This window comes from Puntigrus tetrazona, chromosome 1 (genome assembly GCF_018831695.1).
Source record: "Puntigrus tetrazona isolate hp1 chromosome 1, ASM1883169v1, whole genome shotgun sequence".
Taxonomy (NCBI): Eukaryota; Metazoa; Chordata; class Actinopteri; order Cypriniformes; family Cyprinidae; genus Puntigrus; species Puntigrus tetrazona.
In genome coordinates, this window is record NC_056699.1 from 15,140,087 (window position 1) to 15,162,642 (window position 22,556).

The 22,556-nt window shown below is 39.0% G+C and overlaps 1 protein-coding gene across 5 annotated transcripts in view; it reads right to left on the reverse strand.

The window, feature by feature from the left end:
• Positions 1-22,556, reverse strand: part of cntln (centlein, centrosomal protein) — an 81,426-nt gene that overhangs the window by 43,066 nt on the left and 15,804 nt on the right. For all 5 annotated transcript variants that reach the window (XM_043237482.1, XM_043237487.1, XM_043237474.1 and 2 more), the window contains 5 exons: positions 22,060-22,209; positions 19,190-19,323; positions 18,939-19,101; positions 18,631-18,795; positions 6,644-6,739 (listed from right to left, as the gene is read on the reverse strand). In XM_043237482.1, the coding sequence (XP_043093417.1) occupies positions 6,644-6,739; positions 18,631-18,795; positions 18,939-19,101; positions 19,190-19,323; positions 22,060-22,209 (708 nt within the window). The remainder of the gene's footprint in view (positions 1-6,643; positions 6,740-18,630; positions 18,796-18,938; positions 19,102-19,189; positions 19,324-22,059; positions 22,210-22,556) is intronic.

A 22,556-nucleotide genomic window follows, 5' to 3' on the forward strand; every position in this document is an offset into this window, starting at 1 on the left:
ATTGTGCACATAACCACGACAATGGGCAGTGTGCAGTCACAGCCTAATGGTTAGAGCTGGACCCTCAATACCATGACTGAGGTGCCCTTGAGCAAGGCACTGAACCTCCAAACTCTCTCCGGGTACCACAGCAAAAATGGCTGCCCAGTGCTTTGGGTGTGTGTATTTCTTTACTGTTTGTGTCCACTTGGAGGGGATAAATGCTGAGCTTGGTGTCCACTCACTTTTAATCAGATAGGAGTAAAGGGTAAAGGGTAAAACTCTCTATTAACTTTAACTTCTATTAACTAACATGCTGGCTGTTTATTAGTACTTGTAAAGTAATATTAATGGCCTATTCTAGGCCATATTTTAGATTTCTTAATTCTACAACCACACCTAAACTTAAAAACTACCAGTCTAGCAATAAATACGCAGCAAATAAAGAGTTAATTAAGGCAAAAGTGATAGCCAATAGTTAATAGTGAGAACTGACCCTTTGCAGGGAGCCGGTTTCACTGGTGATCTGACCAGTCATAACTGACGAGTCTGACTTTTTGCCAGTTCAAAAACAAAAAGAGAAAGGAGAGTACATTAAATTAAAAATGGTGCGTGATGTGTGGCTTGTTGGACATAGCAACAGCAACCAAGGAGGTCTTTGTGAAGGGTCTAATTGGCCTGAACGACAGTGTGTGTCCAAAATCTGAATAGTCTGCAGTAACTGATCACTGATAAGTAACAAATGCTCACATTCAGGGTTTTGGTCTTTTAAAAGTTTAAAGGAATAGCTGACCTAAAAATGAAAATTCTGTCATCATTTACTCACCCTCAGATAGTTCCAAACTGGTATGAATTTCTTTGTTCTGCTGAAAACAAAGTTATTTGGAAAAACGTTTCTAACCAGGCTGTTTTGGGTCACCACTGACTCCCATAGTATTTTTTTTCTACTATGGAAGTCACTGGCGACCACAAAACCTGGTTAGAAACTTTTTTCCCCCAAAATATATTCCTTTATGTATATATAAATGTATTTTTTGTTTGTTTCCCAAACTTCTAGAACATAAAATAACGGCACATTTTGAGCACTGACATTTATATAAACAAATCGCTATTCTCAAATTTAGAAACTTTTCAAATGATAATTAAGAAATTTGATACGAATACGTACCGCTGATATTTTCAGCATTACATATGTATGGTACTATTACATATGCACTATTAAAGAAAAACAAATTTACTGTCGAGTTAAAAACATAGAAAGGTCAAGATATAGCAGTTACATACTGACAAAATGACTTTAGTGCCATTAATACAATGGACCGTGTAGAAGTAACCTCTCATTGCCCCACCAAATCTCACTGGTGTGTCAGTTTACTTTCCAGTCCAAGGAGAAAAAAATCTGACTGCTCACCCTTATAGGAAAAAAAAACTGGACTGTTGCCATGTAAATGCTCATACCAGATACCCCATGTGAATATTTCTATTTTTAAGTGTCCTTGCCCTGAAAATTTGCATTTGGCATGAATAGACCTCACCTGGCCCAGTGGCTTAAACAAAGACCACAATACACGATAACTCTTCACATACATGCTTTTAATGTACAAGCTGTATATAAAGCTGCAGCACAACCACTACGAGCTCATTCAGACAGCAGTATACGCTTTCCGACTTCAGCTTCTCTCACAACAATTCACCAAAGATTCGTTACAAAAACATACACAAGCGCTTGGGTGACCATTCAACCATCATCTCATGTTTGGACTTACGCATTCCACATAATGCCTAGACTGTTTTAAAACCGTTCTGGAAAGAAAACATAGGTGAAGGCCTCCGTTCTAACGGTGCGCTTTAGACTATGCGAATAAGTTCCATATGGAGAGAAAAGGGAAAGCCATCCCATTGTGACCCTTTCTGATGTCAACAGCCAATCACAACAGTGGAATGGAAAAGTGTCATATTACAATCTCTTCCACATCGGAAAGGGTATGCTTTTAATAAAAGTGTGCTCTCGACAGACGCACCTTGTTCCGAGTCTCCAGCTTGATGTGAAAACAATAACAAACAAAACCATATTTCCGCTCTCAACCTCACAACAAGGTCATACTCCCGGCAGCAAACTCAAGAAACATTCCTCACCATTGGATCAATCATCAAAACACAAACGGTAACAACACAATCACTTTTGTGACCTAGGCATTAGAACGTACTATCAGTATATGATCTAATGATAATACATAGCTATCATTCAACCTAAGCCCCATACTACATAGGAATAGCATTTTTATATATATATATATATATATATATATATATATATATATATATATATATATATATATATATATATATATATATATATATATATATATATTTTTTTTTTTTTTTTTTTTTATTATTTTTTTTTATATAAAAAGCATGTTTTTTTTCCCACAAATATGTTTGTTTATTAGGGTCATGTGGAGTCAACTGAATAATTATTATAAAATGCTTCAATTTGGATGAATTATTACACTGGCTGGCCACTCAGAGTTTGATCGGAACGTTTCATGTTGTGTAGTGTTTCACAGCTCTCGACACCTCTGCGACACTTCATGCCCTCAACGCAGAAGGACCGGCATGTTTCATTTCCCCTCTCCCCGTACACGACAAGTTCCATCACATCTGTGACACCGGCCAATAGTAGCGCAGAGATGCCTTTCTGCGAGCTTTCAAACAAGCCGGAACGAAAGAGAGACAACCAGATCAGTCTCGCTAGGTGTCATTGGAGGGAATATTTTTATTCATCTTGTCGAAATTCGTTTTTTTATGTTAAAGTATAAAAAGAAAAATCTATAAAACTGCCGTAATTTAAAATTACATTTATAGGCTAATTAATAATAAAAAAACTAACAAAACCGAGTTGAATGTCTGTCAAGGACACAAACAAATTTGCTCCATCCTTATTCTGCTCGGTCACACATCAACAACTGGCCTGTTCTGTCTGAGGGCCGTATATATTTACTCTGATCCTAAAAAAAAGCATGCTATAGAACGTGCATGGAGTGCAGGCTGTACCAGTGGATAATTAAAAGAATAAAGCTCAGATATGCTGTTCTAAATGGACGTCGGATATTGTTAGACTGCGCTCAGCACGATAACGCATTTTATTCAGGAATTGAATTCCGCAGCGTAAGAAAAATGTGTCCGGGTCCTGCGTTTCCCGTTTGAATGCAGACCTTTATCTTATAATGGCATCCAGATGTGTGTCCAATGTAGAGCTGGACAATATTTCATTATCAATATATCGCGATATTTCAATGTACATTTGTCACTGACTGACGTTCAGGGCACAGACACACACACACAGTTCTCAAGGGTAATAGAAGCGGCGCCATTATGGCAAGTTTTAAATGTTGTAAAACAACTTTTTTCCTCTTTTAATAATCCGTTACTTTCAGTTATATGCCACAATGTGGAAGAAAGATTTAACACCGATTTAGTTTCATAGCCATAGTCAAATTCAACAAGACAGATTATTTTCCATGTCAGTTACCTTATTAAAAGCTAAATAGATTATATAACACACTGCCACATAACTATATATTTAGCTCAAAAACGTATTAATTTATTTGTAATCATTTCCAGTTAGGACATGCAGAACTTCATATCAATTTACATTTCTAACACATTACACAATCGACTTTGATGCATTTTTTTAAACCGTTAAGTTGAAATCTCTTTGCTAGTGACACTAAAAAACTATTTAAATGAAACGACTACACACCTAAGTCACCACATCATTGGTATTTGTGTGAAGATCACTATCAAAGTTTTACCAAAGAGAGTGTTTTTCTTTTCGGGATATGTTCTTTGAGTGCTTCTTAGGGAACAAGGCACTGATAAGCGTTTCCACGCCAACCTGGCACCTGTAGCATTATTGTGGCCTGACATTTCGCCTGTCAGCCAATAGGAAAAGGCTGACTTCTCCCTCCACTTAAACCCCACAGCAGGAGGAACGCCTCAGTGAGCCGGGTCGCTCCCCAAATGCCCGTAAATATTGGTCTTTGCTTCACAGCTATTTGAAGAAAAAAAAAAAAAAAAAGGGATCTCCCAAAGATTACATGGGACTTTTCAGGGGTGAACATATAGATTTTCCTGACAAGAAGGCCCTCTATTATTCTGACCTTAGCCAAGACGAACTCTGGCAGAGACAGCAAGCGCACCTTTCAGCTTGAGTGGCCAGGGCCAGGAGACTTGTCGAAAGGCTTTCTAAAAGGGAGGAAAGCTTGTTTACCGCTGCTATGACACGGCAGCCCTGCTGGGCGGGAAATGCAGGGCCCTGAACCCTGTTATTATTAACAAGGACAAAGAGAACAAGCCAGCCCCAGACCGGTTGCCAATGTGACAAGTATGGATTTACTGCTCAGAAATTCACAAGAGGACACTCAGCCTTCAAACCAGAAAGACAGAGAATATGAGACAGAGAAGTGAAACAAAGCAGAGCGCTAATGAAGGCCTGCTCAGATTGAGTGACCAACGTTTCGTGTCTGAGTGACATCACAGCATAAGGGGGGTGCTTAAAGTACCCGGCACGCATCCACCTGGGCATCAAAATCAATACCAACTGGAGGATGAGTACTCCACACCGCTGGAACCGCTGACTGTCACTGAGCCTCACAAACCCAAGCATCTGACAGACAAAAACACCGACTAGATTAGTTTCCTCCAGATTTAAAAGGAAGGAAATGCAGGAACGGTGAAGACGGGAGCAGAGAAGAGAGCTGGGTAAGAGAGAGAGAGAGAGAGAGGCTTGAAGAGTCAGAAGAGAGACATGGATGATTGGTTTAGTGAAGAGCTTGAGTTCTTCAGCAGTCTTCTCTCCCGCTGCCTCATTGCCTCTGCAGACAGTCAATGTGTGTGTGCGTGTGGATGATGAAGGATGGAGGTCAGTTAGAGGGCAGTGGTCAGAGGACAACATCTGACTCTACCTGCTATGAGCTCCTTCATGCTGAAATTTTAGCAGTCAGACGCACACATATGCAAATACACACTCGTAAGCCAAAGGGCAGCTAGTGCATCAGACTACCGACGGTTTGAATTTAGAACGATCTTTTTAATTCTATTACATATACGTTTCATTTTTTTATTTGTTAATTGGTGTCATTTCCAACAGTTTAACAGCATTACTGTCTGGGGTTTTATATTTTAATTGCAAATATGCGACCCGGGACCACAAAACCAGTTTTAAGTAACATGGTTTCAATTGTAGCAATAGAAAAAAATACATTGTATGGGTCAAAAGTATTGATATTTCTTTTAAGGCAAAAATCATTAGGATATTACGTGAAGGTCATGTTCCATGAAGATATTTTGTAAATTTCCTACTGTAAATATATTAAAACTTAATTTTTGATTAATACTATGCTACTTACTAAGAACTTAATTCAGACAACTTTAAAAGATGATTTTCCTCAGTATTTACATTTTTTTTCCACCATCAGATTCCTGATTTTCAAATGGTTATATCTCGGCCACAAGCATCAATGGAAAGATTATTATTCAGCTTTAAGATTATGTAGAAATCTCAATTTTGAAACATTTACACTTATGTTTTGTACACCGGGGTCACATATCATTAGGTAAAACTAAAATTACTTTGTGTTTGTTTTTGGCCAGACTCTAAACTAACTATTAACTACGACTTTTGCATCAATAAACTCTTAATTTGCTGCTTAATGATAGTTAATAAAGTATAGTAGTCAACATTTGAAGTAAATCAAAAAAGCTGTTCTAAGACAAGAACACGTTTTAATTTTGGGTTTTAGGACAAATTTAATGAAAGTTTTTGATCTACTTCAAACGCAGACTAAAGAAATTGTTATGTTTAGGTATTGGTTTGGATTAATAGCGAGGTTGTTCCCTGAACAAAAAAAAGTGCCATGTTAGTGACCTAACGGTTGGAGAGTTGGACTTGCACCCCAAAGGTCACGGGTCGTAGGAGAGAATGACCAGCACTCTCTTTCATGATCAATACCATGACTGAGACCCTTGAGCAAGGCACCGATCCCCCGACTGCTCCCAGGGCGCAGCAGCAACAATGGCAGCCCGCCGTGTGGGTTCATGGTGTGTTCACACGGTGTGTGTGCTTTCACTTGTGCACTTGGTGGGGGTTAAATGCAGAGAACCAGTTCAGAGTACGGGACACCACACCATACTTGGCTTCACATCACATCACTAGCTTTCTAAAAAATTTCAATCATGAATTTGTATACTTATATATGCATTACGTTTACTTCAGCGGCAATCGTTTTACCACACACATTTTTACATTTTACAATTACAATTACTATTTTTTATTCTTTTGAAAATAAAACTACAATTAGATTTTACTGTATGACACACTGCTTCTATTTTTAAGGAGGCAGGAGAATGAGTAAAACTCTATTTTACAGAGTCCTTCTTACACGTTACATGTACTTCCTATTATAATAACAACAATAAAGTTTTGCATAATTACATGCAAGTAACCCTGAACCAAAATTGTTTAATTACACCGTACACCTTAAAACAAAGTCTAACAGGGGAACGTGGACAAAGCGTTGAAATAAGGACATTAATCTCCTAAGAGGTCTCCAATAAGAAGATAATAGAACCACAGTGACAGAATAAAGTATTTAATGTTCACCTTAAGCTCAAGTAATTCCTGCAGCCACTGGATCCTTTTCTCCTGACTGTCTGCTCCATCACTGCTGCCGCCACCTGGAGACAGAGACCCGGCGCCCTGACAAAGACAAAAAGAAATCGATGAAACAATAGAACAGCCCTTTTCATCAACACAATAGGCAAGTTGTTAATTATCAAAAAGCAAAAGATGAGCAATAGCCCTTCACGTACGAACACACAAACATCAGCCTGCACACTCTCTCCGAAACCTAACAGGGGACATGGGCTGAATCACGAGGAGGAGCGCACACGGCATGCTGCTGAAGGGTTCTCTGTGCAGGGACCTAATGAGCATGTTCATTTCCATTTACATTGTTTCTTTGACAATAATGATGTCCCATTAGGGGAGACTAAAGGGTTATAGAGTGAGAAACGCGCCAGGCCTCATTACCAAAGGTGGGGAGGGAGGCACCTTTAATTGCTCTATCAGGGCCCAGAGTTACACTTGATAGGACAACAGAAGCAGACTTTGGGGAGAAAGGAAAAAAGAGGGAATGAGAGAAAGAGAGAGAGAGAGAGAGAGAGAGAGAGGAGTGGGCTCTCTCTGAAGTACCTAAAACCAGTGGAGAGTTGTGTGCGAAATCTGGTCAGGGCAGTGAAGGAAGGCCAGATGGCGGATCAACTGTGAAAGAGTGAAACTACAAAATGGCAGACGCACCACTACAGTTTGAGAGGAGGAGATCTTCAGGGACCAGATCAAAAACCCTTAATCTAGGAAAAAACACTAATACTTCAGAGAACTGAAAAGATCCTTTAAAAGCTGATTAGCTCTTGACTAGGCTGCCGTTGAGTACAACTAACTAGAGTCACTTGCTTGGAGCTCTTAGTCCAAAAGGATCTACCTATTGATGTCTTGAAGTCAACTCATTAACAGCATAGCTGAACTTTCCTCTGACACATGTCCCAAAACCAGACTTAACATTCTCAGCATACACAGGAACAGTGGTGTCCTCATCATCAAAGACCTCAACTCTGCAAGGATTAGCAAAAGAGTGAAATTAAAGCTTACAAAGGAGAAGCAATCAATACCTGAATATAGAGAACAAAGAAACGGTTCCAGCAGTCGTGAAACTAGTGGCAAAGAAAGCCTTACCCTTCCTGGACTGAACAGACTCGTGTTCACATGAAGAGATGCAAACTCATCAGAGGGGAAAAAGCTGACAAAGACGTGGTCTCGGGAAGAACGTTTTTAAAATATCAGCTTTAAAATTTGAATCTAGACTGACTTTCGCATATGGATATAGGTATTAAAAAAAAAAAAATCACTTTTTCGCTCTCCAGTTTGGTTGTCTCTGACCACATTCACCTAGTTTTTTTAATTGGTTAATTATTATTGACAGTTTTTATGCTTCATATAAATAAATCAGACTTAGTTTAAAAAAAGAAAAAAAGAAAAAAAAAGAAAAAAGAAATCTAGTGTCAGTTTTAAAAGAAAGATTAAGAATAAAAATGTGATTGATAGAGGATCAAGGGTGGGGTTTTTTTTCATAAAAAGAAGACATATATATACTGTACATAAAATTTAATTACAAAAAATAGTACTAAAGTCAGAAGGTCAAATAAATATGAAGATGTTTTTATCCATTTCTTGAAGATGGCTTCAGCTTCTCGGATTGAGTTGGGCAGGTCATTCCACCAGGTCAGAACAGTTAATAAAAAAATCTTGTGAAAGTGATTTTGTGCCTCTTTGGGATGGCACAATAACGTGCCATTGTTCATTTGCAGAATGCAAGCTTCTAAGCAGTAATAATTTTATTTTACAGAACATCAGTAAAACCATTCATTGACAGCAGATACAGAAATAACTCTTCTTATCAATTCTCAATACTAAACTGAAAAAAGTCATGTTGGGTTTTCAAATGTTTCAAGACATTGAAAACCCCTCTACCGAATTCAGAAAACATACAGATAAATGGTCTTCTGGATAAAAAAAAAAAAAAAACGATTGAGCTTTTCCATATCATTGCAACAAATAAGGACCGGTCCTTATTTGTTGCGATGAAATGGAAAAGCTCAAGATTTCATACTGCAGAATTTGCTTTCATGATTCAAAGGTTTCGGTCATTTTTGAGTAAAGTATTTTATTAAGCATTTTCCAGGGAAACCTTACATAACCATGTCAAATGAAGAGCAAAAAGTCCTTCAGCATTATCATCATGATAAGTATGAAGATAAGTGTTTCAGCTTTAATTGTGCAAAGAGAAAGATTTTCTCTTGTTAGTGTCAGCTACACAACAAAAAACATATCATAAAAATATCTGCCCCCAGCAATGCAATGCATGGTGCGACTTTATTTAAAAAAAAAAAAAAAAAATCACTTATGCTCACATTGATAAGAAGTTCTGTGTGTCTACAGTAGGTTCCTGTCATGCATGAATCCTCGGGATGGAGACACACGCTATCACATGATGACATGAAAAAAGAGCAGTCTGGAAGGACGTGTTCAGAACACTTACACTTTCATTAAGATGGCAAGAAGCCTGGAAAATACTGTTAAGGGGTGGAAGATGATGTTTTACAGGGTCAGCCTTTTAATATTAAACTATATCACTCTATAGCACATTGTAAAATAAGTTTTTTGCATGAACTCTCTACCTAGGCAACAATTTTAGACATTGCATTATTTAAAAAAAAAAAACATTTAAATGATTAATATATGTGCAGTGTGTTTTAGTTTTGTGTCACTTATGATCAGTGATATTGGTCAATATACACCAACTATCTTCCCAAACTTGCAATAAGCACTTAGAAAAGAGAGAACATTTATCCCCTAAAATAAAAGCTTGATTTGAAAATTAAGTTGAATTTTGTACAGTAGTAATTTACAAAAGTATTGACCAATATGTTCCCCAGAACAGAAGGAATCAGGATGGTGGCAGCATTACGCTCCGGGGAGGGAAGGAGCAAGGAGGGTAAAAATAAATAAATAAAATAGACAGCACTAACTACAGAAAAACTCAGGCGTTAATTAAGCTGCAATCAGCAGGAGCACTGGGACAATTAATCTTCCATCAAGGCAAAGACCCAAAACACACTGCAAAGGCAACACTAGAGTAGCACATACCAAAAGGTAAATGTCCTAGAGTGCCATGTGGAGTACAGACTAATTTATACAAACAGACTCTACGTAATGGTGTCACAGAATTTTTGCCAAGACACTGAACAAAACTGAAAACCAAAATGCTGCCTAAACAGTCTCAAGTATGCTGTTGCACACTGAATGCTCGCACACGCAATCTAAAGATTATTATTATTATTTTTTTTTTTAGAAATTACATTTTTAGAAATTATTGCTTTAATTAATCAAGGATGCACAACTGATCAAAAGTGACTGAAGGTTTTTAGATCCACAAATAAGCATATTGGAATTATTTCTGAATGATCTTTTTTTTTTTTGATATTTAAACAAGCATATGCAGTCTTTGTGAGCATTTTTTCTTTACCAATTCCAGGCGTTTAATTGGTGGTGTATCTGTCAAAGCACCTGACAGGGCAAGCTGAATTAAACATTATGCCTACTCATTGTTCTAATGTGCATGATATAAAGCATTTCAATGTATCGTGCACTTTCACCATCCAGCAGCTTACTCAATCAGTCCCCCTTCACAAAATGACATGTAATATTTGATATTTTAGGTGAAAGGTGCACGCTAGAGTGTGGGACTAGTGCCTGGGCATTGCTGCTTGGTATAAAAGGCTCTGCTTCATGTAAAATGATAAATGATAATTCCAAAAGAATTTCGCCCATCCAAACACACACACACACACACACACAGCAGGGAGTAGTGAACATACACACACACACACCGGGAGCAGTGGGCATCCTTTTTTACTGCGGTGCCTTGCTCAAAGGTCTCACCTCAGTCGTGGTATCGAGGGTGGAAGAGAGCGCTGTGCATTTACTCCCTCCACCTACAATCCCTGCCGGTATCGAGACTTGAACCTACGACCTTTGGGTTACAAGTCTGACTTGTACAGTGCATCAAGAAACACGGTGAATCCACTAATATCACTGGCAATAGTGTGCTGTAAATGGAGAAGGATCAGTCCATCCGTATACTCGTGCTCCTGAAAAATAGTCAAACTTTCTTTAACAAAAACAGGAAGAGCTGTTGGAGCTCGGTGGTGGTGGAGCTTATAGTCTACATTTAACTTTCAAGTTCTTGTGATGGTTTTTAGACAAATTCACTGATTTAATAAAACTTGTACTCTTTTGTGAAGATCATCACTATGAACCAAACAAGCAAAAAATGCTAAACTTAGAGCTACAGTATTTTCTACAGTGATCCAAAAGTCAACGGAAAAATCTGCATTCGTCGAGGGAAATGGAGTTGGCCTAGAAAAATACGCTATAAATGCAGCACTCTATTCGCTTGCGCATTCTTTTCAATTCTAGAATCTAGCGTGTATGCAAACCCAAGCAATCGCACAGCACAACATGCACTGACAATGCATCTGTTCTAAATTTTTTCCTAGCCCATAACTCAATCACCGATGAGTTAAATCTAATTTGATTAGCCGGTCGCTAACAGCACACATTTAGTCGCCCAGCGCAAAATTTAGCCACATGTGCGAGCGAACGGCAGAGGGTTATTACTTGCTCGCACCGATTCAACTCCTAGCAAAATAATATGACAAGCGAAAGTGATCCTACTGCAAGCCCTTATCCAGTAAACACAAGACCCAGTGCCTTCTTCTTGGACCGGATGAAAACAGATGTTACATAATCTTTCCCTTTCTTCACAGAGAGACAACTCAAAGAAAGTGTGTAAAGTTCAGCCGTGTTTCTGACATGTTTGCAGCACCAAGTTTGAAGGCTGTGATGACTGGTAATTACCGCCAGCAGACAAGTAGGCCTTGGCACCTGTGTTTTCTCTGAGAGCAAGATAATGAAAAAACAACAGCGCTGTCATCACCTTCGGGTTCCTGATTGCATTATCAAAACTACAGCCGGGCTTGGCATCTGGGCGTGACCTTGTTAACTGCCAGGGTAATTAAGTTTAACCAATTGGGAGAGGGGATGATAAATTATTAGCAGGTAGATTTTGTTCACATTTTATTAAATTGGCCTGCCAAAAGGGTCGGCCAAATTATCTGGGGCCTCATTTGTTGGAGGCCGGCCACATTGGCGCATCTGTTACAATTATTTATAATTTCAAGCAGTCGAAAACCAACAGAGTTCGGCATCAGCCGCGTAAAGCAATTTACAAATGATCTGATGAGGGAGCGTTTGAGTCTTTTCCCCTCATTTCTAGCCAGCAGGGAAGATGAGGGGTGAAGAAGGAGAATAAAAGGGTGAGAAAAAGGAAGAGTGTGAAAGAACGTGAGTGTGTGTGCGCGAGAGAAAGAGAGAGAGAGGGAAAAAAAACAGCGTGCTGTAATTACAGAACACGATTAGGTTGTTCTGGGAGTTTTGCTGGCACTGGTGGTCTCAGTGTAGAAGCAGAGGGAACATATGGAGGGGCTCGTGATTGCTCTCCCCAAGGCCCGTGACCCGTCTGCTGGCAAAGCTGCAAGCTGCATCTGAATTAGACTGTTCTACACATGTACCATTTCTGCCACAAAACAAATCTGATCACTGTTAATTACAAAACAGCTATAATCAGGCCCCTGACTGTATGAAGCCAGTAGACGAGGGCTTCACTCTGGGCCAGAGCTGCTGTAATGTGTGTGTGTGTGTGTGTGTGTGTGTGAACTAGCATGAGCGTGATGGAGGTGTAAACACAGAGGCGTCTCTGCATGGCTGCGTGTTTGTATGAACACAGACGTGAGTGGCTCTTGGGTCAGGGTCGCGTGCAGGCAGGCCTGTGTTTTTAACTGGTGATCAGAGCCCCTGCAGATGGACGGGGACTGTATGCGAGCGAATAAGTGACCGGTTGGGCCTTTAACACATGGCTGGGGTTTATTAATGAGTCTCAGTACACGCACTGCTCATCTGATGAAAGCACTTGAGCACAAGAGGTCATATCATTATAGTAGAAAACATGCAAAACAAACTCACCAGCATCCAACAAAATGTTTTAGGACAGCCAGTGGCTGGATTAATTTGACGGCGTTCTTGCTAACACAGCTGTTTTCATATTTCATAATGCTTTGAAGAAATATCGATATATAAGCCATGGTTCAATCCTGTATACTGTGTTAAACAACTGAAAGGTCACAGTATTTTTCTTGTAGTATACAAATAAAACATTTAAGACTGCCTTAGAGTTTCAACTCAACTGATCGCTGCCAAAAGACCAAGCTGAATAAAGTAATTATGAAAGCACTTAATACAGCTGTATTTCCTAGCAGTCTTTTTTGAGTGTGTGTGTGTGTGTTAATGTCCTCTTTTTTGTGCAGGATACCCGAGTGTCCTGACAAATAATTTTGTTATACAATTTTGTTAATTGTAAGCAGCAGCTTTTCCAGAAAGTATGCTCACTTATGATATAAATATTATAAGCATTTCTTCTTACTTATTATTACTTATTATATTATTACTTTCATTAATCTTAATGCAAGATCATTGAGCAATAGGCATTTTTCTGGATATTCTAGGTTTAGCACCGACTGTACTGTTTTGTCACCAAACTGCTTCATTTCACCAGTAATTATTCCTACGGTTACAAAAGACTACTTGCACCTAAGAGTATAAATAAACCAATAAAAGTTTGAGTTTGTCACAGTGTCACCTTGAAAAGGACACCATTTCTTGTCCTTTTATAATAACAACGTATCTTAACACAAATGTTTCTCGCACCTAGATCTTCCCGTCTATCTGACAGCAAAAATCGCGCCACGTTTCTAACTTTTGACATCTCTAGGCTTGTATTAAAACTGCAGATCTGTTTTTGTATCCCCACCCAAAAGCATTTGGCAACATGCCCAATGCATTATGGGTTTTGAAGTTTTCACCTTTTTAGACAAAGGGAACACCGCAACTGTTTTACTCTAGGTAAGTTTCTAGTTAAATCCTGTCTTTTTACTGCAGGTTCATTGCCAAGTCAAATTAAACCATTTTAACATCATACAAAACACACTGAGTACCTGAGCTGTCGGCTGGTCAGCTGTCAGCTGGTCACGACAGAGTCTGATTAATGTGGAAAAAAATACCATTTATCGCATCACAGAGTCACGTCATGGCTGGTTAGGACGCGGTACAAGACGGAAAGGGGCTCCCACATACAATAGCCTACCTTACTAACAAGAAAACAGATAATTGTTGAGTGATAGTACATGTATATGTACTCTTTGTTTAAACATATGGGCTCAGTGATCCAAAAAAGCACGGATAATAACGGTTTATAACGCAAATCAAATTGAAATATTTTCTGATGTACAAAGTGAAAGCGTTCGTTTGCATTTGATCACGCTATCAGCCAGCAGCAGGTGGAGGTGCCGAACAACTGCTTCTGAAAAGTTTAAGAAGAACTAGCTGTAGAAGTACAATAGGTCTGATGAGACATCATCGGACTAATGTTATCTAAACAAGTTGAGTGAAACAAACTGGTGAGGCAGCCCACAGTGATGGAGGCGCTGCCTCCTAAAGATTTAAAGCCAAACACATCGGCAGCCTCTCAGTATGCTGGAAGCTCAGGGTTTGAGCGTCAGATAGTGATCAAAAGAAACACATCTACTCATCTAAACATGACCCCACATAACAAGCCGTGTGTGCAGGGAGCGGACACTTCAATTATACATCTGACAGCTCGGCTTTCACTAACACTAATAACACGCAGAGGCAGATGTTGAGAGGAGCGTCTGGGCTCTGGAATAGGGAGAAACGGGGAGAGAGACATTGAAATTTCATCACTTGGGAGGTTTCTCGCAATCTCAAAGTTTAATTAAATTCATAACATTCCACCTATTAAATAAATACTTCTATAGGTGATAAAGCTGATTAAGTGGCCCCTAAATGTCTATGGCTGTCGATAAAAATCTGGCTAAACACATAAGAAAAAAAATAGCAGCATTAATTAATTCTTGGATTAATCAATAAATTCACTCGAAACGGGTTAATAAAAATCTGCATGTCCAATCAATCCGCACCACAAAATCAATTTGCCAGATGTAGATCCTAGAGGAGCAACAAACAATCACAGCAATGCGCTTCTAACGCTTCTTTGACAGTATTCATAATAAAACCTTGTCGCTTTGTATAATAGCTCAAGTGCATAGACAACTGAACAAAACCGGCTATAAACCTTCTTGCCGCCACCGATCTGCCATATAGAGTGTTAAATGCAATGCTAATAGACTGCAAGATGCAACACTTCCTGTGTAAGTCTCGGGAGGCCAATTTTAGATTTGGTTTTCAATGGCTTTTGACTGGAAAAGAAGAACCTACAAGGCTTAAGGCTTGATTTAGATCAGAGAATGACACAGACAGCGTAGTGACAACCTGGGTCATGTCACCTCAGAGACAGACTGCCGGAAGAACCGAAAGATGAAAGGAAATATAGATGTAGCAAAGAAAAGAAGAGGGAAACAATGCGATTGGTAAGATCGCTGGGATTTAGTTCCAAAGAACAATGACTTAAAATATACAGAAAAGCCTCACAGTGGACCAGTCAAAGCTCAGATCACAAACCAATAGATATTAAGTTAATAAGTAAATATGGCCCTTGTTCTAGAGCAGGGTTCCTTAACCTCTGGTCGGTAAAAGATTTTAAATAAGATGGCATGACATTTCTACACTGGACACACCATGCCACAAAACGATAGAACCCATTATAATCACTGGCGCTGTCTAAAACTGGATGCGTCGAGTGTGAAGAAAAGAAAAATGGACACAAAAAGCTGCGATTCAAATGTGAATGAGCCGGATTATTCTGAGTGAGTGACTGATACCATCTTTGCTATGAAATGCGTGTGTTGCTTCACATTGATTTCACAATTTTAATGCACAACACATTTGCTTTATTTTATTTTTAAGTTAAATACCTATTGTTGCTCTCAGCATGACTATAAAATATTCTGAATAATATTCAAACTCACATTAGACACTCACATTGTAACAAAAACATAATCGTTACCTGAGATTATCGATGTGACGTCACGGAAAATAGACACCGCTACTATCTTATTATACAGCGTATTACTATATAAACTACGGAGAGAGAAGAGATACAGATGAGCAGGAACAGTTGACTTGATTGGCAGACATGGAGCTCTAGGTTTTCTTTTTGTTTCATTTTCAGTTTTCTAACAACTACTTTCAGGTATCTGAACAGCCCTCTCTTAAAACTAATTGAGAAACCATGTTCTAAAACCCTAAAAACAACAACGTGAAATGTAGTGTAGAGTAGTTCTGGGAATGTCAATTTGCAGTTTTTCACTGTATATTAACCATACAATCACATGTGATGTCCAATACAGCTGACCAGTATAGTAAGGGAACTTACTGTTAACCAATTAACTAGTTTTTAGAGTAGCGTTTTACTGTCTTTAACCATTAATACATTTTTTTTTTTTTTTACAGTAGTAATTCTGTAGAGGGAAAAAAAGATGATTAGTCAAGAGAAGTCAAGAGTTGAACGATCAACAATAACCAACGCACTATTATTGCTTTTGAATGAATTCTTCCATTACTTACTGAAAACTTTATTCTGATTGGTCAGCTGCATCATTTTGAGCCCAGGCAGATTTCCTGCATATCTGTGCTAGTTTCATGTCTCTTAAAAACTCTGTATAATGAGCACTTATGTTAACCGCCTCTTTATAATGAATTGCCTGGGCTTTTGAAATAAAGTGAAACTGAAATATTTGTTGTATGTTTTATATTACATGACATTATCAGAGTTGTGTCTTTAAAATAAATACAATGTACAAAAATGTGCCGGAAGTCGGTAATGTGATGAATATGCACGCTATTGTTATCGTGAACACACATTTATTTATTTATTTTTATTTTTAGGATGTTAATGTGAACATTAATGCGTTAATAAGAACACTTTTCTCATTAACTGGTAACATGCACAACTCCTATAAGCCGCGTGCACTCTGAGAAGACGCGCTGAATGAAAGCGCACATTCACTGCCTGACAGCAGAGGACGCTGAATAGACGTTACCCCGCGCTACTTTCTAATTGAAATCATTTAAATATTAGTTCGATTTTTGTAGTCGCAGTGGCATTCATTCACAGCAGCAAATACTTTTACAATTAGTCCCAATAGGCTATTTATTTAAAAAAAAATTCTTTATAACTGTCACACATCCCAACGAAAAATTCTTCAAAACATTGATTAACCTTAGGTAATTCAAAAATTTTATAACACGTTAAAATCCAAGTAATTATAAACTGTGTTAGAATCGTTTTTAACTGTTAACGGTAATGCATTACCGAAGGTTAACTAATGATATCTTTTTTGCACTATAACCTGTGTTCATTTTTTACTTTATGCATTTTGTGTGCATTGCTTTTTTGTATTTAAATGTTCGTAAATTTTTGTTATAAGAAAAAAAAAGTATTAAACCTATTATACTGTATCACGATAACACGTTTTTGCAAATAATTATTGTGATAACACCGTATACCGTGATAAAAGCATTAGCAATTAATTGCAACATGAGCAACTGATACCGGCATATGCCTAAATCCCACTGAAGCAAAATTTGGATTATTTATATAGGACAGGCCACATGCACCTTTCTAACCACAGAAGAACATAATTCCGGCCTGCACTGGCCTTTGAGCTCTTCTTTAGTCTCAACTAGCCAAACAATGGGCTTCTTTTTTGTTCCTCTTGGACTTTCCTTGCTCCATCACTCCTCCCTTATTCAAATGAGAGTCTGGTCTCGCTCAGCTCCCTCTGCTGATCAGCACTTTGATCATTCCTAACATTTAAAATTAAAATAAAGCTCTAACAACCAGTGCATTAGAATTTAACAGGTGTTCAGGAAGAAGCTGATACAGAATTTGAGATTACACTAGAATACACATCCCAGTCAGTGCAATTATAGCGGGGAAACGGAAAGCCCTCTTGACTGTGTTACACCTTGGGATAACTGATCAGATCACTTTGATGTCTGTAGGTAAAACTGTTAAGAAACAAAACAGCAAGGCAGCTGGTACATGTGTTCGGTAAACACAATTTCATATTCAAAGCAATACATTGGAACTCTGCATAAAGCATGCATGGATTATTGTGCATACCCAAAACCATGTGATGCACACGTGTACAAACACACAGAACACATATCTGGCTACACCTACGACACCACAGACTGGCTGCGGAAACCTTGCTACTCCTCAAGCTACATTTTCAGCAACGATCTACGTGACTGCTACAAAACGACAATATCCACATTGGGCCAATTGATCGTTTCAGCTTTAACAAACAAATCCGCTCATTAATCTCTAGAGTTGCTTTATGACAAAATAAAAGGAGCTGTGCAACAGAAGCAATGAAATACCGTTTAATACATTGATAACAGTAATTAAATTGTGCTTGATCTGAATGCAGAAAATGTAGCTTAGCCATCACAGGAGCAAATTACATTTAGAACTAATTTGTTTCATTTTAAACTATAACATTTCTCAATTTCACTGTTTTTAGGTTTTTTGTTTTTTTGGAAAAGTAATGTAGCCTTGATGACATAAAAGACTTCTTAAGAACAAAAAAAAAAGAAAAACATCACAAAAATCCTACCCATGCCACATATACATGCAATAACTGATCTGCTGAGAGAAGCTCTGGCAAAGTTCGAGCAGGGTTAATGCCAAATGCTTTGGAGTTGTCAGACAGCATGAAGTCTTGCAAAAATGAACAAAAACTCCTGGTCATCTCTTCCCATTCATCTCTTACTGAAAGGCATTTCATTTATTATAGATGTGGTTATACTAAGAGGAGAAAAAGGAAATGAACGGTGTGTGGTTTTGCTGAAGTGCTCATTCAGCTTGCTTTGCATACAAAGGGCATTGAGCATGATGTAAATCTGTCATGGTGCTCCCCGCACGGACTCACCTCACAGTGCCCCGCGGCGGCTGTGAAACTCTGCAGCTGTGCCTGGAGTTCTTGGATCTGCTGATCTCTCTGGCTGAGCTGCATGCTGAGGGCTGCTTCCCGCTGGCGGAGCTGTTCCTGGCTGTGCCAAAGGGCTTGGTATGACACGCTCAGCTCGCTGTGGAGCTGTCACAGCAGAAACAGACAGTGAAGGACAAGCTCGGTTAATGCAGTTAAGTCCTTGCTGGAACACAAGTTCACCCCTCCAGGGGCGCATGTTCACTCGTGAGGACAGGGGCTAAGTTCACACAACAGATGCGCTCCTGTACCTTCTGGTAGGAGACGGTGTCTGCCGTGTGGGCCTCCTCTTGGCTGCGCAGGACTCTTTGCGTGTCCAGGTTAAGCCCCTCCAGCTGCTGAATGAGCTGGGCCTGTTCTCCTGCATGTTCTACGCTCTGCCTGTACAGACCCTGCAAGTCCTGGAGCTCGCGTCTGGACACGAACATGAGCACGCATCACGGTCAACTCATAGGGTCAGGGTTAATCAAAGCCCAGCCAGATCTGTGTAAGTGCTGCTTACTTGATTCGACAGAGCTGTTGTTCTTTGTCAGCTCCTTCCCGTTCTACAGTGGAAAGCTGAAGGGACAAAGCAGTTGAGCGGCTCTGGGCTTCTAGCACTTCCTGTCTGCTTTTGAATAGTTCCTCTTCCAGATTCTGCAAGAGAAACTGATCGTTAACGGACACCTGGTTCGATGGCATGAAATACATTGTTATTATTATTTATTTATTGGTCTACGTACATTCATTTATTAAACAATTACTCCAAAAATCCATAAACATACATACATACTGTACTGTAAAGGCAGATGATGTTGTCTTTTTGTGATTAACATGTTTTAACTCCTAAAATAGAATTCATTTTAAAGAACGAAGAGCATAATCTTTCATTATTGTATCTTAATAATAATAATAATAAAATAAAATATCAAAGCTCCTTTACTGCTTAGAAGGTATTTTGTCCACTGCATCAAAATCATGTGGTGTGCCTGACAAAGCCACGTGTTCTGACAAATATGTAGGAAATATGGATTTGTGAAATGTATATGTAAAAAATCTAACATAAAAAAACATAGATGCCCCGTGAATGCACACCTTCTGTGTGATGTAGTTAGAATACCCCTAAAGTTCATTCATTCAGGGCAAAAATGTTCTTTTCTTATATGTCCATGTGCTATAGTTCTCAAATATCACCACAATGGCAAATATGAATTAAATTAATTCAACAGTTTGGTAAATGTGTGAGTAATGTGTAGGGGTGTAACAATATCACAAACCAAACCAATAGATTGCGATACACCCCCACGATACGGATGGGCGTACTCTCATGCCCCTTGTTGAGCTTAATGTTACTTATCTCTAACTAATCTATTAATTAAAAAAATAAATCTTTGCTTACATTTGATTAAATTGTATTAGTAATGACTATTACAAGCTTTTAAAAATTTGCTCTAAATATTACATTGTATAGTGCATGTCATGCCACGTGCCTTTGGAGTGAGCGACACTTGGTTTCTACAGTATATGCCGTATGGCTGCTCTCAATACCACTGAGATGGCCGATCCCCCGACACATTTAATTTAATTCAAAATGTGGGAACATTTTGGTTTTTCAGTGGGGTACAGGAATGAAATTCGTGTCGCACACAATCTGTCGTAACGGTTTCAGATAACTTATACGTCAGGAAACAAAAAAAATTATTCCATGTTTCAATATTCAAAATAATATTTTTAAAACATTTATCCTGTAGTTTTATTTATGCAGTTGTAATTACAGTGTTAATACATTGAAATGCTGCCTTAGATGCAGCATCTGCGCCACTTCTACAGTGCAAAAATTGATTTGGTGGATACTTATTTAATTTGATTGGTAACACCCCATAGTGTCTTATTATTCTAATTGCATGTATTGATTAAATGTAAGACTTCATAAATGATGAGCCATACATCTAATAAGGTTTGAAATTGCTCTTATAAAATGAATAAGATGCCCCTGGAAATCAATTTAAGGAGGTAAATACTGCCTCATAATAAAAGAGTTTTTTTCTGTCATTGCTGTGAGCTAAGCAGCACACCACATAATTATGACAATTATGAACAGCTTTGGGAGTCAGCTGTCCATGACAGGCCTAACTCAGGCAAGGACAGACACAGTTAAGCAAAATATGGTCTAATTATCATTATCAACAATTTATTTTGTCAATAACACACCCCTTAGCAGGAATGTGGGGGGGAGGGGGTGATAACAGAGCAACATTTCATTTTCATGAATAAATAATTCAAGATATTTTTTAAATAAATGATTAAAAAAAGGAGCAAGAAGAAATTTTAATAGTGACTTTTAAATGTATATATACATATGTGTATGTGTGTGTGTGTGTGTGTATATATATATATATATATATATATATATATATATATATATATATATATTTTTTTTTTTTTTTTTTTTTTTTTTTTTTTCATGCTATACAATATGAAATATTCATACAGAGTCATAAGAGTCTTAATTTTAAAGTAGATTTCTGTATTTTTATTATTATTATTATTATTATTATTAAATTTGATATTTTTATCATGGACACTCAATTGTTTGACAACAAACCACCTCACAGAGAACTTGAACACGGCAAAAAGGAACAAAGAAAGACAACGGAAGGGAGGTAAAAGATGAGCAACTAAAGCGGGAAGCCTATCAGCAGTATATCACAGGAGCTGATGGAGATAATGAGAAGCAAACAGATGCCGAGCATCAAACGCTCAGGCCAGAGAGAGCACGGGCCAGCCCTCATTAAAAACTAGCCAGTGCTGACAGGGGCACTGAGAGAGACAGAGAGCGCAGGAGGAAAGGGGACACAGTCCGAGCACCACTACAGTCTAATTTAATTGGACTAGTTAGAGTTTAAGGTCCACACAGACCTGCCTCTGCCCTTCCCCATGGAGAGTAATGAACACAAATCTGTATGTAAAGCAGGTAATCACACAGGTGCTTGAGTGACACTCAACCCGTGAGGACACAAGCCCTATTAAACATACACAAATGCTGAACGAGGCCCTATGGAACATGCTAACAACAGCTCCTGCTCCGTCTGTAGTAGGTCATTATAGCCCAAGTCGCTAAGCACTGCGACAGCAGGCAGGACTGATTCGGGGCCACATGTAAAACAGCTCTGGTCACGTTGCACGGGGTACACTCCCGCTGTTGAGTGGGGAAAAGAAAAATTGGGCCCACCATGTTAACCCACCAAGTCATTATTTCGCCCCCCCCTGAACATATCTATCAATATTTAACATTTGCGCATTGTGAGACAAGTTCATTTACATGAACCCGCTTAGAAAGCGGCAGAAGAGAAGAAAAAAAAAGAGAACGGGGTGCGAAGCGGGGGACCTTACCTTGACTCTGGAACTGCTGACGGCCTCTTGGTCCTGCAATCTCTCCAGCTCTGCCTGAGAGGCTGAGTGCTGAGCATCTAATTGTTGCCTGGCTTCCTGTAGGGCACGCCTGCCCTCCTCCTCGCACTCCTCCGCCTGCCTCCTCGCTTCCTGCCGGGGAAAAGAGAGCAAGAGACGGTCGCAGCATTGGGATGAAAGGGCGGCAGAGCGGTCAGGGCCGGAGAGAGAAGTTTGGAGCTTACCTGCGTTGGCAGGGCAAGCCGAAGCCCACGCAGGTAGCCTGGCGCAGGGGCCATCTATAGCTCTAATGACAGCTCTAATGAGAATAGCTCCACTACAGGCCCATTAGTCCTGCCAGCCTGCCTTTGATGCTGATCTCTCGCTCCTTTCTTTTTTTGCCCACACTATCCTTCCCTCCCTTTGCTAAGAGAGACCCTGAAAAGACACATCCTCCCCAGATCTTCACTTTATCAATTAATCATGCCAGTCCCATCAGA